Source organism: Heliconius melpomene, chromosome 17, assembly GCF_056956725.1.
Source record: "Heliconius melpomene rosina isolate 202511_hmr_F chromosome 17, ASM5695672v1, whole genome shotgun sequence".
In the NCBI taxonomy this organism is placed as follows: Eukaryota; Metazoa; Arthropoda; class Insecta; order Lepidoptera; family Nymphalidae; genus Heliconius; species Heliconius melpomene.
This window is the reverse complement of record NC_140405.1, coordinates 7,590,527-7,606,344: the sequence shown is the minus strand read 5'-3', so window position 1 is coordinate 7,606,344 and position 15,818 is coordinate 7,590,527. Positions and strand designations below refer to the sequence as shown.

At 31.2% G+C, this 15,818-nt stretch overlaps 2 protein-coding genes across 6 annotated transcripts; one reads left to right on the top strand and one right to left on the bottom strand.

Moving 5' to 3' along the window:
• Positions 1–887: 887 nt before the first annotated feature.
• On the bottom strand, positions 888–2,336 carry LOC146530110 (uncharacterized). The gene has a single exon (XM_085200437.1). The coding sequence runs from the start codon at positions 2,177–2,179 to the stop codon at positions 1,457–1,459; it is 723 nt and encodes a 240-aa protein (XP_085056563.1). The 5' UTR covers positions 2,180–2,336; the 3' UTR covers positions 888–1,456.
• Positions 2,337–2,857: 521 nt separating this feature from the next.
• On the top strand, positions 2,858–15,756 carry LOC146530109 (putative phosphorylase b kinase regulatory subunit alpha). 5 transcript variants are annotated; one of them, XM_085200431.1, is made up of 19 exons: positions 2,858–3,540; positions 3,629–4,614; positions 4,933–5,146; positions 5,590–5,699; positions 6,409–6,556; positions 8,207–8,371; positions 8,712–8,879; positions 9,220–9,352; positions 9,857–9,939; positions 10,178–10,354; positions 10,519–10,775; positions 10,993–11,028; positions 11,381–11,509; positions 11,898–12,042; positions 12,388–12,432; positions 12,861–12,971; positions 13,126–13,241; positions 13,496–13,753; positions 14,310–15,756. In XM_085200431.1, exons 1-19 carry the CDS (start codon positions 3,282–3,284, stop codon positions 14,538–14,540), a joined length of 3,771 nt encoding a protein of 1,256 aa, XP_085056557.1. In that variant the 5' UTR covers positions 2,858–3,281; the 3' UTR covers positions 14,541–15,756. The 5 variants fall into 5 exon arrangements, with proteins under 5 accessions (XP_085056557.1, XP_085056556.1, XP_085056559.1 ...); XM_085200430.1 differs by lacking the exon at positions 6,409–6,556 and adding an exon at positions 7,318–7,465 and having other exon boundaries at positions 2,872–3,540; XM_085200433.1 differs by lacking the exon at positions 10,993–11,028 and having other exon boundaries at positions 2,876–3,540.
• Positions 15,757–15,818: the final 62 nt, after the last annotated feature.

Genomic DNA, 15,818 nt, shown 5'->3' with positions numbered 1-15,818 from the left:
AAAGTGCAGGCACATTCGATTGCCCAATACATGTTACAAAATTTCCTTACGATTGCAATTACTATATTTTTTTAACATTTTGTACAGTACAAATAATTTTGGTTGTGCTTACGCAAACTAAACATAAATTTATAACTTTAGAAAATATTAATAAATTTTATTTATTTTTCATTAACTAAAAATAATAAAATAATGCAATGTGTTCATTTGTTATAAATTTTATAAAAAAGTATTCAGTTTAAAATATAAGGATCAACTATGCATTTCAATAAAATTTTGTATAATATAGTACGTACGGTATACTAATTACTATTTACAGAATGGAAACTTTTAGGGAAACATGAAATTGTCATATGGCAATAAATTAAAAATGAAACATCACAGAGTATATTTTAAATTTTTAATTTACCATAATGTGAATTTGTGAAACATTTTGAGGTTGTCGTGGCGCAAGAGTGTAACTGTAACGCAATGGTTGGGGGTTCGATTCCCACTCGAGGAAAATAAATATTTATGCCAGGACGGCCACAATTATGCCTGATTTATTTTTTATTTAATAAAATACTGTTATTTTATTTTATTTAATAAAATACTGTTATATGAAATCAATTTGAACAAGTGGGTAAAACATGTTAAGCTATAACAGGTTAATAGTTAAGGTAACTCTGTTAACAGTATTATGAGTATAATATAAAACTTAATTATGAATAAAATTAATTAAATAGAATAATAAAAATATTTTTATAATGTATAATAGTGTCTATTCACAAGTAAATTAAGTTATATGGCACACATTAAACTGTGGCTTATATAAATCTGTAATGTTCCATACTTCAATGAAGGTTTTTATTAAAAGTTGAAGATGAATAATAAAATTAAACAACAAATAACAATTTATAGTATGATTTAATAAAAATAATTGTTCTTACAGTAATAACATTTTTTATTAAATTCTGAATATATCACAATGATTGCAATTTTCGGAAGACTATAAGCTAATGTAAAAAGTACAATATCAAAAATACAAAATGCATAAAAATATGATTAGTAAATAATATCAACAAGGCACATAAAAAGCACCATAATCATGTATTGCTTTGTAAATATATTGTCAATATTTGTAAGTCTTCCTTTTAAAAGGACCCATTATTAAGATTTGATTGAAAAGCCAACCTACTGTAACAAATAATAATATCCATGGTGCCTCTATAATGTTAGACAAATTATATTAATATAATAATTAATTTAAGTTAGATTACATCTGCAAACTATTCTGCTTATAGCTCTTTTATCTATATTGAATTTTAATGCACAATTTATCACATCACAACCACCTCAAATTAAGGATATTAAACAGTAACTTTCAATATTCCTACATTATTTATGAGATGAATATAGTAACTATAATCTTACTCAAATTTTTATCTGCCTCAAATGATATGAGTGTGGACATTTATTATTCATTGTACATTCCATCTAAAAGAAAATCCATTCTTTTGTAATGTCTATTTTTCCAAGCCTCTTGACCTCTTTTGAGAGCCATATAGCCCACAACAGCAAACATTGGAACTACTAATATAGTAATTACTATAGGCATTATCATTGCTGGGTGGCTGCCATTTTTCATTGACTGAATTTTAATATTTGGTACATTACCTTCACTAACATCCAAGTTGTTCATTTCGTCCATTTTTTCTAATGCTTCATGAGACAATATCAATGGTTTATGATTTTTAGTAGCGTTCGCTTTTAGAGTAATATTAACAATGTTATGAGTTGTATCGCTTGAAGGTTTGCTTGGTTGCACTGTTGCAGGTGACTTATCTGTTGTGTTAGAAACTAATATAGGTATATTTAGACTTGTATTATCAATATTTAGTATATCATCTATATGAGTATAATTTACACCTTTCCGGCCGACAACAGATTTATTTTTATAGTGACCCAATTCATCTTCAGAATTTAAAAGCATAGTAGGATGATCTTTTAACTGAATAATAGGACTACTGGGTATTACGGCGCCACCTTCAGTAATTATATTTTGCGACACTTGTTTGATTCTTTCTTGGGATAAATCATGTTTAATTGTTTTTTGGTCTGGGGTGACAGATATAGGAACTGAATTTCCTCGAATGAAAGGAAGGAACAGAATGTTGTAAATGATTAAGTATTTCAACATTTTTCGTATAGCATTTACACTTACTCATCAATGCTTACAATATAAAAATAATTAAAAAAAACTAATTTTCAAAATAAAAGAAAACAGAACTTGTAAAAATTGTATCTAAAATTAAAACGTCAACACTCAGTCATTGAATAGACAACAGTATTAAATTTTAACATTGAAAGTCAAAGACTTGAAATATAAAGTCAACATTTGTATTACAGATAAAGATCACAAAGATTTTTTTTATAAGAAATATTATTCTTAATGTTATCAATTCAGAATGAATAAATAACCAAAACTATTTTACTTTCGTAAAAATATGGTATACTTATATACGTTTTAACGTTAAATTCATTTCAGCCTTCAGGTATGCAAAATGTATACATGTATCACGTATTTCATGCCTTTTTTACCATTATCTGTTGTCCTATTTTAAACTGACAAGAATTATTCTCTGCCAAGCTCTTCACTGTTTTTTTTTATATAAAATAAAAATATATAAAGCTTAACGCATGAGCTGAAATAACTATAATGCTATGCATGCATGTCCGGAACACCGCAAGCGTGTAAATGGCATTCAAGCATTTGTAAAGAATTTGAGCTTGCGTATAGTCCGACAAGAAATTAATGAACTATCGGAGGTACGCGAGGACTCTTGCACAGAATGCATAGTTAAGATACCTAGACGGGGATGTCCTCGCTCACACCGCACTGCCGTCCTACGAGCCCAATCACAACACTAAAATACAGTAAAACGCGACGCCAAGTGTCATTTACTGCGCCTGTTTGTAAATATGACACAAAATGACGCCGAACTCCGCATACTTACAACATTGTCACACGAGTGTAGATGCACGAGATTGATAATGCCAGTGTTCATAACATCATCATATTCATCTACCATAACAATTTGACAAATCTGAAGTCATGAAGTACTGAACACATATAGCCAAGGAGTATATGTATCCTGTGGTATGATTGACATTTACGACTTTCAAATGACATGTTTCTAGTTTTACAAAATAATAATTATAAATATACACCTCTTGGTTAAAAATGATTTTTATGTTATATTTATCGTCAGATAGAAATAAATAAGTGCGTGCTATCAAAAATGAGAACGCGAAGTAATTCAGGGGTTCGTTTGGACTACTATCAAAGAGTTGTGCATAAGTTAATTTTAGATCATCAGCAACCGGTGACGGGCTTGTTTCCAGCTAGCCCTACTAACGATCATGCTTGGATTAGGGATAATCTTTACTGTATTTTGGCAGTCTGGGGATTGTCCATGGCGTTTAAAAAAATTGCCGACCAGGATGAAGATCGTGCTAAAACATATGAATTAGAACAAAGTTGTGTTAAGTTAATGCGAGGTTTGAACATTATTTCTCTTTTTACTTAAGTAAAGAATTAATTGTATCTAATATTTTGTCTAAATAAACCTAAAATCTGTATTCACAGGTCTTCTCATGGCTATGATGCAACAAAAAGACAAAGTAGAAAAGTTTAAAAGTACCCAACATCCTCATGATTCTCTTCATGCTAAATATTCATCTATAACTGGTCGTTCAGTTGTTAAAGATCATGAATGGGGTCATCTACAAATTGATGCTATTTCACTATACCTTCTTATTTTAGCACAAATGACTGCATCAGGTTTACAAATAGTATTTTCATTAGATGAGGTTGCCTTTATTCAAAACTTGGTTTTTTATATTGAATCAGCCTACTGCACTCCAGATTATGGCATATGGGAAAGAGGGGACAAGACAAATCATGGTTTACCTGAACTAAATGCTAGTTCTATTGGTATGGCTAAAGCTGCCCTTGAAGCTATGAATGAATTAGACCTTTTTGGTGCTCGTGGAGGTCCTTCAAGTGTTATCCATGTACTAGCTGATGAAGCTCAAAAATGTCAAGCTGTTTTACAATCTATGTTGCCTAGGGAGTCAAATAGTAAAGAACTAGATTCAGGTCTTCTTTCTATAATAAGTTACCCAGCATTTGCCGTTGATGACCCACATTTAATTGCAAAAACAAGGGATACAATAGTCACAAAACTACAAGGAAAATATGGTTGCAAAAGATTTTTGAGAGATGGTCATAAAACACCAAGAGAAGATCCCAATAGACTTTATTATGAACCCTGGGAATTAAGAATGTTTGAAAACATTGAATGTGAATGGCCATTATTTTTCTGCTACCTTATACTAGACTATTGTTTTCAAGGAGATAAAAATAATGTTTCTGATTATATGCAAAGACTTGAAAAAATAATGATTAGAAAAGATGATAGTATTAAATTGGTGCCTGAATTATATGCAGTTTCTGCAGAAAAAGCAAATCAAGAACAAACAGAACCAGGAAGCCAAGAAAGAATACCCTTGGGAAGATGTCCCTTCATATGGGCTCAATCTTTGTACATATTAGGAAAATTATTACAAGAGGTAAAGTAAATAATATAACAATAAAATTAATCTGATTGTAAATGTGATGGTTTTGGATTCAATTTCCACTCATGAGAATTAATTATTTTTATTTTATCACCCTGTTAAGAAGACAAAATTTGATTTGTGTTTCACCTATCCACACATAATGTCCTAAAAATTAGATCATGTGTGAGAAATGTACTTTTATTAACATTAGGCTTCCTCTGCCTACCCTGCTATATGCTGGATACAGTGAGAAGCTAAAAAAATCTTAATGAGCTACAAATATATTAAGTCTGATAAGAGTCTTATGATTTATTTTCTATAATATATTAGGGATTTCTGGCTGTTGGTGAACTAGACCCTTTGAATCGAAGACTTTGCTCCGAAAAGAAACCAGATGTGGTGGTCCAAATTGTAATACTAGCTGAAGATAATGAGATCAGAGATAAGCTTTTAGAATATGACCTTCATGTTCAAACTATAAGTGAAGTGGCTCCAATTGAAGTACAGCCTGCACGAGTCCTTAGTCACCTATATACTTACTTAGGTAATATTATTTGTACTAGAAATATCAAAATTTATCTACCACAGCTATTATTTATTATTTAATATAGCTCTTTTATTTAGTCTAGCATCTTAGTTTAATCTATCATCTAGAATTACTCAGTATCTACGAACTGGGCCAATATGTTTGAATAGTGGTATAGCATCTAACAATAAACTCAATAGTAATGGGTTTGTTTCTTCCTCAAGGAAATTAATTATTTTTACTCCTAGTACTCGTAAGAAGCGCGGCATTGATTTCGGGTAATATCCACGCATTGTCTCAAAAATCGGGCGGAAAATGCTGGACATAATATTTTGACACTAATAGATTCCCTCGGCCTATCCTGTTACGTATTGAAAATAGTGTAAAGCTCAAAAAAATGCTTAGGTATACTTATTAAAAATGTAACAAAGTGCTTAAAATACAAACATATTTTTTTACAGGGCGCAATAAAAAATTAGGATTGTCTGGAAGGAAATCACGCGATGTCGGCATTCTAAGTACTAGCAAGTTGTATTCATTAAATGAACGCATATTTGCTTTCACACCTCAAGTAAGTAACATTTGAAATTACTTAAAATTAATTTGTAGTCACGTTTTTATACATTAGAATAAAAAAAATTGAAACTAAATACTAAACAGTCCTAGTAATTTTTTTTAACTTCAGAGACTTCAGAGGACAATCTAGTATTAAGACACCCCATTCTCCACTTTCTGGTCTATCTTTGAGACATTGCTTGTGGAGTGGCAGAACACAACGCCGTGCTCTGTCTTGTCACCAGAACACAAACTTGTCTCCAGTTAATTATGATCGTCACAAATCATATTTGCTATTGCCATCCGATATTTTAATCTAAAACCTGAGATTCCTATATGCGGAGTACGGTCGGGACCTGAATTTGTATTATACTGTGTTTATGAATTAGGATAAAATTATATATTCCTTAATATCTATTTAAGCTATCTTGCACCTTCATTAGAAACCTAATTTTATTTAAATAACAACAAATTACATTACCTCTATTACCAATGCAAATTATTGTAAGTACATATTTCATTTATACTTTATTTTTTACATTTCAAAAGTGCGGTTCCACATTAAATAGAAAAATAATTATGGAAAACGATTAAAAATTTATATGTATTTGAACTGGGCGAAGCCACAAAAAAATATTAAAAAATACAAGTCGCAAAGTCTATAAATATTTTTTTATTTCATTATACTTAAATATTAATATATTTAATTGTTTTTGCTTCAATAGTTTTCTGATATGAAGCGTTTCTACATTGCTTCTGATTATGAACTGATGGTTGATATATTGAAAGCAGAAATTGCTTTCTTAAAATCCTCATGGCAAAATCTACTTGGGCGACCTCTTATTGTTTTGACTTTGAATGAAATGAATTTAGGTATTATTCACATGCTAGTTGTTTTATTTTTTGCTTGCTGAACTTCCTGTGTCTTCCACTAAAATTTATACATGTAATAAGATTTTTGCTATCCCTTTTTTCATCATAACACTTGTAAAAGTTAATAATCTTTATGTATTTAAGTATTTTATATTGCACAATGTAGGGCATTCTCATATATAGCATAGAATTGTACAATTTATACATATCTATTATATAATAACGACAATACAAAAGTGAACTAATCTATTTTACTATATATTTATGCACTGATTATTTATAAAACTTAAAGTTCTATAAACATAGTACATAGGATCTTTTATTAGTTCTCTCGAGAACGTAGATTTAGATGATATGTTAAAAGTATTTTTAGCCTATAAAAATTTTGCTTTGATAAGGATTATTTACTTCATTTTAGTTCTTTTACTTCATTCATTCTTCAGTTAATTTTTAGTTACGGCATTTCTTTAATTATGTCAATTGACAAAGAGACTCTGTCAGTTGACAAGATGAAAAGTGGTTTTGGAATGTTTACTTTTTTTGATAGTATTTCCCCCATAACAATATTTTATTTAACCAATACCTATCACATTCATTTGGGCTAAATTTAACATTTTAGTTAGAAATGTATAATTATGATCAAAGTTTTAAATTATTGGTGATAATATCACTGATTTACCGACCAAATTATAAGTATCTAACATGACGATTTACATCACGGCTACCTCATACCATCAAAATTTCCCCGCATGGCTGTTTAGAACTTTGACTACGAAGAGTACTACATGACCCGGGACCCGGCGTTGCTTGCGAGCACTTTCACAGCGAACGTCGCCTTCCTTGGCATGAGCTGGAAACAAATGCTAGGGAGACCCACCATCACTTTATTAGCTACACAATATTTAATGGGTAAATTCATTTGTTAAATTACTTATTCTAAGGAATACTTTTAATAGCAATGTCTTGTTGTACAGGGTCCTGAATTGTAAAAGGATCATATTATTTGGGGCCATCTATAAATATCGAAATTCATGTCTCCCATTCTTGTCACAGTTGGTCACATTCTTGAGATCCCCTCACTCCGTGTAATAACGTCATGCTTTTAGCAGTTTAACTACTAGAAATAATTAAATAAAAACAGCAGTTCCGAAATTTTGAAATATGATGTAATGAAAATGACCCACCCACTCCTTGTGACATAATGTCACACTTTATCGAACCCTTCCCTCTCTTAACGCGCAAAATAATTTATAGATGGCCCCATTTTGTACTTCATTGCAGAAAAAAATTTTTAATTCTTAGAAAGAGATGGTTAAAGATTACATAATACTTTTCCTTCATGGTTGCATTTACTATCTGAAATGTTAATGACCTTAGATCATTAGATTTCCTAAATATGTCCAATTCATAGTCATTATTACTATAACACATGATTTAATTTACTTTCATTTAATTTAATTTACTTTTAAAAATTGTTTGTTATATTTTCAAAATAATAAATAGAATTGAAATAATCTGATTATAAATTTAATATCATTATAAACTGAATTTTATGCTTCTATGTGGGCCTCGCTTAAATATATAGTTTTATAGTCTTTTTACATAATATTTTTTTTAAATAATAAATTTTCAGACATTAAATTATTTCAGATCAAGGTAAAATTCCCATGGCGATGGTGACCACGATGAAGAAACTGAAATCCGGTTACATTAACGGAACAAGGGTTACTTTGGGTAACCTAGGAGATTTTTTGAGCACATCTGCTATAACTAACTTGAGCTTCTTAGGTAGCCAAGAAGACGGTTACCCTGATAGTAAGTTATTCTTTTTAATATTTATTTGAAATTATAATACTTAAAAAAATGTAAGAGAAATATGATAATAAAATTGAGGCTTTAGCGTTAGGCGTCTGATTATAAAGGTGACAAAAGTGACTTCGATTTCCACGCGAAGAATGTGTTATTTTCATTTCCTCTCTCTGGTAACAAGACAAGACAAAGTGCGGTGTTGTGTTCCGCCACTCAACTCATACATAATGTCTTGAAAATTGAGCGGAAAGTGGCGAAAGTAGTGTCATAACACTTCAGTTCTGCCTACCCCGCTTATAAGCTAAAGGAAACGAATAAAAAAAAATAACAACACTATCGTTCACAGAACTAAACCCTCAGGTGCAAAGTTATTTAGAGGAACACTTGCTGAAATCCTTCAGTAATAAATTCAGTTTCCTATCGCGGCCGTCCGGTTTCAAACACTCGAAAGTGTTGCGTCGCAAGATGTCCGTACGAGGTGCTATCAAGAAGACGAGATCTATTAATGTAGATTGTGAGTTGTATTTTACTTTTATATCATATTATACCTGTTATATATAGTTAATGAGGTTTCAACTAAACGTGACGGTTGTGGGTTCGATTATTTTCATTTACTCAGTCTGGCAACAAGTTATTGAAATATCTTTATTTTCCAGAAATTTAGCTTAAATAAATAATTTAGTAAGCTTACTTGATAATTAAAAAAAAACTCAATAGCTAATTAGAAGATAATAATTAAATAAACGCATACAACAGTTAAACTTAGAAAAAAATATTTAGAAGCCGACCAACTGTCGTAATGAATGTTGTTAGTAAAAATATTTTTATTTTTTTTTTCATTTTATGCATTACAGCTGAAACACTGGGTATGGAGGGCGAGTACGCGGGCCCTCATGTACTCGAACGAAAGCCCTCGTGGCTCGAAGTAGACCCAACATTTGGAAGAAGCCCTTCACCTGAGGACGCCAAAAAACGAGCTTTTACTAAGTAAGTAATTTTTGTCTTGTTACGATATTTCTTTAAAATTCCGTTAAAAAATAAATAAACGGAGCCCTTACACAATCACTTTGTCTATATACACAAATATAAGTTGGTAATATTTTTTCTGTAATGTAAGTTGTAATGTATGTAGTGCAAATTCTGAATTCTTGACAAACGGGAAGAGTCGTCGTCAACGTCGAGTTGTAATTACGTATATTTCATACGATTTGCGGTAACAATGAATAACTATGCGTCTTTTGACTGCGTTGACTTAGAAGTTTTAATTTTCTTCTGTGTTTCAAAAGACCATAGCCTGCATATTAATTTTAGCTTGATACCTCTACGCGATTTTGAGAAAAATGATCTTATAGGGATTTTCTTCAGAGGAGCGGACCTTAAAAAAAACCAAAAATCTGATGTTCTCTTATCGAAACCCCATAGATTAGATGTTATATTTTAATGTTATGTTATTTATTTTAAATATAACATCATTATTTTACATTATTTTAGAGGTACATCCACTACTAATTTGGGAGTGGTAATGCCGTCTATTGAAATAAGCAAAGAGGAAACACCACCACCAAAAGAAGAAAGTGAGTCTAATAATTTATTTATTAACCCAAGTTTTTTTAAAATTGTTTTAGGATTTTTTTTTGTAGTGACGTTTTTTTTTTCTTTACTTTACTTTACTTTATTTACTTGAATCGACCCCAGTCGTGCCCGGTGGCAGGCAGACTTGGTGCGACTGCCACGAATATCTATTGAATTTCGTCATTTCATTTATCACCTACCAAAAATAAATATTTGATTAATATAATAATTTTCTTCCAGCAATAGTAAAAAATGTACCATTACGTAATAGAACTACTTCAGAATCTCAAAATGTAGTTTATGCGGAACAAGAAACAGATGAATTAATAGCGATGCTTCGAGAAACTGAGAGCCTTGATGAACAGGGAGACATATTGCAGTATTTGGTGGACACACATGGCTTAGAATTTAATACTGGTAAGAATTATAAATTGTAATTTAATTTGTGAGGATTTTTTAGAATTTTTACTTTGTATTATATACAGGGTTTTTATAGCCATTATATCCTTTGCATATACAATATTTTAATAAGAAATTCTAATTAATTTTATATAAACACCAAACAAAATATCAAATTACAGGTATGTTAGAAAACGGTAAGCCAGTGACCGTAAAAGACCTACTCAAGGTATTATACGAGAAGGCGTGCACCCAAAAGCTATGGGGTCTAGTGAGACATACAGCGGGGATGCTAGGGAAGAGAGTGGAAGATCTCGCTAAAGCAGTTACTGACTTGCTAGTGAGACAGAAGCAAATAACTGTGGGTATGCCTCCTAATAACGAGCATACTATAACTGCGCCGCTACCCGAGAACGAATTGAGACAGCTTATACATGTTGTAAGTATTTAGGTAGACTTTTTAAGACAGGGTTGCCAACTGAAAACAAAAAATTACGTACAATAACATTTAAAATCTTGAATCCTAATAATTAGAAATATAAAATAGTAGTAGTAAAAACGATTTTACGTATAACGGGTATTGTATAAGCGAATTTATTGTGCACTAAGGTTTTAGCACTCCTACTGTACTGAACTCTTATTTGTGTTTCATGCAGTCTTTCCGTCGTGAAAAACATGGCAATGATGAAAAGGTATATAAAATAGAATTTAATAAGCACTTCAATAAATACACATTATATCACATTTACATTTCTAATTATTGTATTACATTTGATATGTTAACCCTAGTAGTGAAATAACCCTGTGCGTACTTAATGTTAATAACAATAACATGATTAGTTTTTCCATTTGCGGAATGACTTATAATAAGGTGACTTATAACAACGTTTTGGTTTGTTACCAGATTGGAAAAATAACTAACTTCTCCGTTTGGTAATCGAACACACAACCGTCGCGTTGATAATCGTTCAGTGCCGCACTACGACGGCCTTAAATAATATACACATATTTCTATATATCTATTTGTTGTAATTTAATAACAAGGCGTACGGCGACGACGAGAGTACGGCGATGTTGACTCAAGAACTGCTCGTGTATCTCGCCATGTTTATACGAACTGAGCCGCAGCTGTTCTTAGAGATGCTGCGTCTGAGAGTCGGTCTTATCATACAGGTAAGGTCTTATCATACAGGTAAGGTCTTATCATACAGGAAATTATGATCACATATGATTTTTGTCTTCCAATAAACAAAAGGAGAAGTTACTTTCGATTTAATTTATATAAGTCATTGCAGGCAAACTGCAATTCCAATATTATTATCAAAATTCATAACTTGGATACATTATTTATGCTTGGATACATATTTTCTATCTCATTTTATTTTATTTATGTAAAAATACTTTAATACGCTATCCACTAAAAAGTTTCCTTTTATTTTTTTTTATTACATTCACACACTTAAACTTTTATTATATACAAAACTTAGAATAGCAATATATTTATGAACCTTATTAGTGTCAGATTAACATTAAACATAATAATTTATTATACTTATATCAGGTAATGGCGACGGAACTGTCTCGTACCCTTTCATGCGATGGAGAAGAAGCCTCAGAACATCTGCTCAACTTGTCGCCTTTTGAAATGAAGAATCTCCTCTATCATATTCTTAGTGGCAAGGAATTTGCAATCAACAGTGGTAAATGTAAGTTTTTTTTTATTTTTACACTATATTCCACATTTAGTAGGGTAGGCAGAAGGAACCTAATGTTAAGACACTCACTTCCCCACATAACGCCCGCTCTAGATTGCGTATTGAGTAGCGGTGCTTTGTTACGAAAGCAAGGAATTGAATATATTTCTTTCCCTTGAATGGGAATTTAACCCACATCCATCCTGTTTACATATTATAAGCTTATAACTATTATCTATATAGCATATAAAATTTCGTTCCATTACGTTAGTAACGGTTTTTATAAAAAAAAGTTTATAAATGACAATAAATATTAATACTTGATATACATAGTTATGTATGAATGTTTCTTTACAGCCAATTCAATATTTGGTATAAACGACAAGTTTAATAAAAATAAAGGCGAGTTTAAGTATACTTTCAATGTCAAAGTTTATGTTTTGTCCTAGAGCCCCTGAATCATTAATATTTGTTTTAGTATTAATAGTTTTTATATGTATGAAAATTTATTTAATATGGATTTTTTATAGTTATTAAAAGATTCTATCTAGGTACTAATCTTAGTTTTTTTTATTCTCTGTTTTATGAAAATTGTAATGTCCTGTTTTGATTTTTTATGAACATGAAAATTTATTAGAATAGCAGACGCATTTTAGTAAAGCTTATACTATAAATATATATTAAAAAAATTGCACGATAGCTTTGCACATCCCCTTTGTTGTCCATCTTTTTATGTTATTTGTGAAATTACCCATTTCTATAAACTCACTATAGTTTTTATAATTTTATTCTTAAATAAAATAATAATAAAACTTTAATAATTATTTCAGCTATGGGACGCGGTAACATATCAATAGTGAGCAACAACAAATCTCACAGATACACTAAGAAATCTCAAATTGTTTTAGAAGGACAAGGACTTCAGGGTGCTATAGATGATGGTATGTTTTTTAGCTTCATTCTGTATCCCGCAACATAGCAGTTCGTATGGGCCCGTGATAGCTGCGCACTCTCTTGATTAAAAATCGCTTAAGAGAGTCATTTTTTTACTTTTTATTTTATTTAATAATATTTTAATGCTTTTTTTTTATATAGCTCCAATAACCGAACCCGATCGACAAGGTCAGTGGCTGCGACGTAGACGACTCGACGGTGCTCTCAATCGCGTACCGAGAGATTTTTATCAACGTGTGTGGGCTGTTTTAGAAAAGGTAGTATATTTATTTTATTGAGATAAGTTTAATATATTTATTCCCCTGAGTGTGCATTGAACCCACAATCATTGTATTATTCAGATATTCTTATTGCAATATTCAGACGTTTTTCCTCGCAAATTTCATAATTTTTCTTTTTTTAAATAATAATTTATAAAAATGTATGCCTTACTGAATTTTATATTCTTTATTTTCCATACTTTAAATAACATCAAATTGCAAATGATATTATATATTAAATATTTTTTTAGTGCCAAGGATTAGTGATTCAAGGGAAAATACTGCAGCCAAATTTGACTCAAGAGATGACGTCTGGAGAGCTTAAATTCGCTTTAGCTGTTGAAACTGTATTAAATTCAATACCACAGCCAGAATACAGACAGTTGGTTGTGGAAGCCCTCATGGTACTAACTTTGGTTGTGGAATACAAAGCTGTTGCCCACCTTGGTGAAATGATAACAGTGGAGCATCTGGTGCATAAAGCTAATCAAATATTCTTAGAAGATCAGGTTTGTAATTTTCAAAATAGAATTTGCCAAAATTGTAAATAGACTTTGTATAATTTTGGAGTGGCGGTATTCAACGCCGCACGTTGCCTTGCTACCTGAGCGAGGAGATGAAAATAAGTCATTACCGTGAGTGGAAATCGAACCCGCAACGAAAGATCAACAAATAGATGCTAAGCGGAAAGTTTTCCACGTAGTTACCTACTGTTATAGGATCCTACCTAACTTTTCTACTGGTTGGAGTTGACAATTTTCATTATTTTCTAAGTCCTCAAGTTTGGAAAAAACATTTGATGTTGGTAATGGCTGACTTAGCCAGTATAATCTTAACTTGGACTCTTTTTGGCTACTTATAATCTCAGGGCTGTTGCTTTCTTTTTTAACTTCAGTACACTTTGATCTATCGAGAGTTTATAATATACAACAGTAAAACTATATATTACCGTACTAAGAGGGGTGATTGTATACTTCAGCAATATCCCTTATAGGATTGATGTAACAGTACCTACGAATGGCCAACAGTTTTGATGGAACAATGAAACATAAGTGACATTCGCAGATGCGGTGCGCAGGCGACGCCACGCTATGCTGCGCGAAGGCAGCTGGGGGTGGCGCGGGCGGTGCGGGCGCGCTGGTGTGCGGCGGCGCGGCTGGCGTGTGCCAGCTGCTGTACGACAGCGCGCCCAGCGGCCGCTTCGGCACCATGACGTACCTGGCGCGCGCCGTCGCCGCGCTGCTGGCCTCCCGCGCCGCCGCGCCCGACGCGCCCGCCGAGTGCGCCGTCACGTAACACAACAACATCACGAATTTCAAATCAATTTTAAGTTTCACTTCACCTCACATATATCCTCTGCTGGCCATTAAATTAAATTCTAATAAAATTTACTAACTGTGATGTTATCCTATTTGCACCATAAAACTCATCAATTATTAAAATGGTAAGTATAGACGGCTTAACTGTGAAGTTGTTTAAGTTAGTAAACTAGCAATACATAGATTCCAAGCCAAATCCAAGCCAAATGAAAAATCAAAAAAGGAAAAGTAGATTGAAATAATTTAGCCTTTTCTGAATAAATAGTTCAAAAGGCTAAACTAGTTCTGAAGCATTTTTAGTCTTATTAGAAAATTAAACGTTTTTGTTTTTTTTAAATACAAATCTAGAACAAAATATATAAAAAGACAATTAGCTTTCAAAATAGCGTTATTGATAATTTTGTGTCTATTTGTATTTGTGCCAAAAAATATGCGATTTCAAATCCATTGAATGTGAATTCGAGTGAATTCCATAAAATCATTGGTTTAGAATCTATAACATAAATCATTATATTTGAATTATTGAGTCTTGTTGTTAGCAAAATTCCTTTCCAAAGCACATGAATATATTAACATACATAGTTTGTTGTTACAATTACAAAAAAAGATTACAAAAGTTATTGTTCACACAAAATAAATTTATATTATATTTGTCAATTCTAACTTATACAACATTGTACATAATTAAACATGAAAAATAAAATTGAATCAAAATTAATATCGCTTAAAAGCATTCAATTCTGATAAATACAGCCAATATATTTATATATTTTTTCAAAATTATTAAACTTTGTTTTGTATTATGTAAATACAAAACAAAGCTTAATACAAAAGGGGGGCCTCAAGATATTGTGATAAATTTGTTTTTTTTTTGTTTGTTATTTTGTGCTATTAAATAAATATTACAGGTACTAATAAAATTGTTTATTATTTGTTATAAAAAAAATATTGAAAAACTTAAAATTTGCTATTGTATTATGGATAAACGTTAAAAATGAAATAATATAGTTTTTCTTATACTTATTTATATTATTTTTATTGTTTACTAGGTATTATTTTGCATGTCTAAAATTATGTGTTGTTATAAAAATATATTTTACTAACAATATACTAACAATCCTTATGATTACATACTATAATAGTTATTGAATGAATATATTGGTTTGGTTTAATAAATTTTGATAATATCATAATTGTTGTTTAATTTACTTCACTCTGTATTCCCAAAATAGCAGGGTAGGGAGAGGGAACCTAG

Bases quoted from the DNA above. Each gene is read 5' to 3' on its own strand.
- LOC146530109 (XM_085200431.1), top strand. From the start codon at position 3,282: ATGAGAACGCGAAGTAATTCAGGGGTTCGTTTGGACTACTATCAAAGA. The intron at 8,880-9,219 runs GTGAGTTGTATT...TATGCATTACAG, and splicing joins GAGATCTATTAATGTAGATT to CTGAAACACTGGGTATGGAG. The intron at 12,433-12,860 runs GCGAGTTTAAGT...TAATTATTTCAG, and splicing joins CAAGTTTAATAAAAATAAAG to CTATGGGACGCGGTAACATA.
- LOC146530110 (XM_085200437.1), bottom strand. From the start codon at position 2,179: ATGTTGAAATACTTAATCATTTACAACATTCTGTTCCTTCCTTTCATT.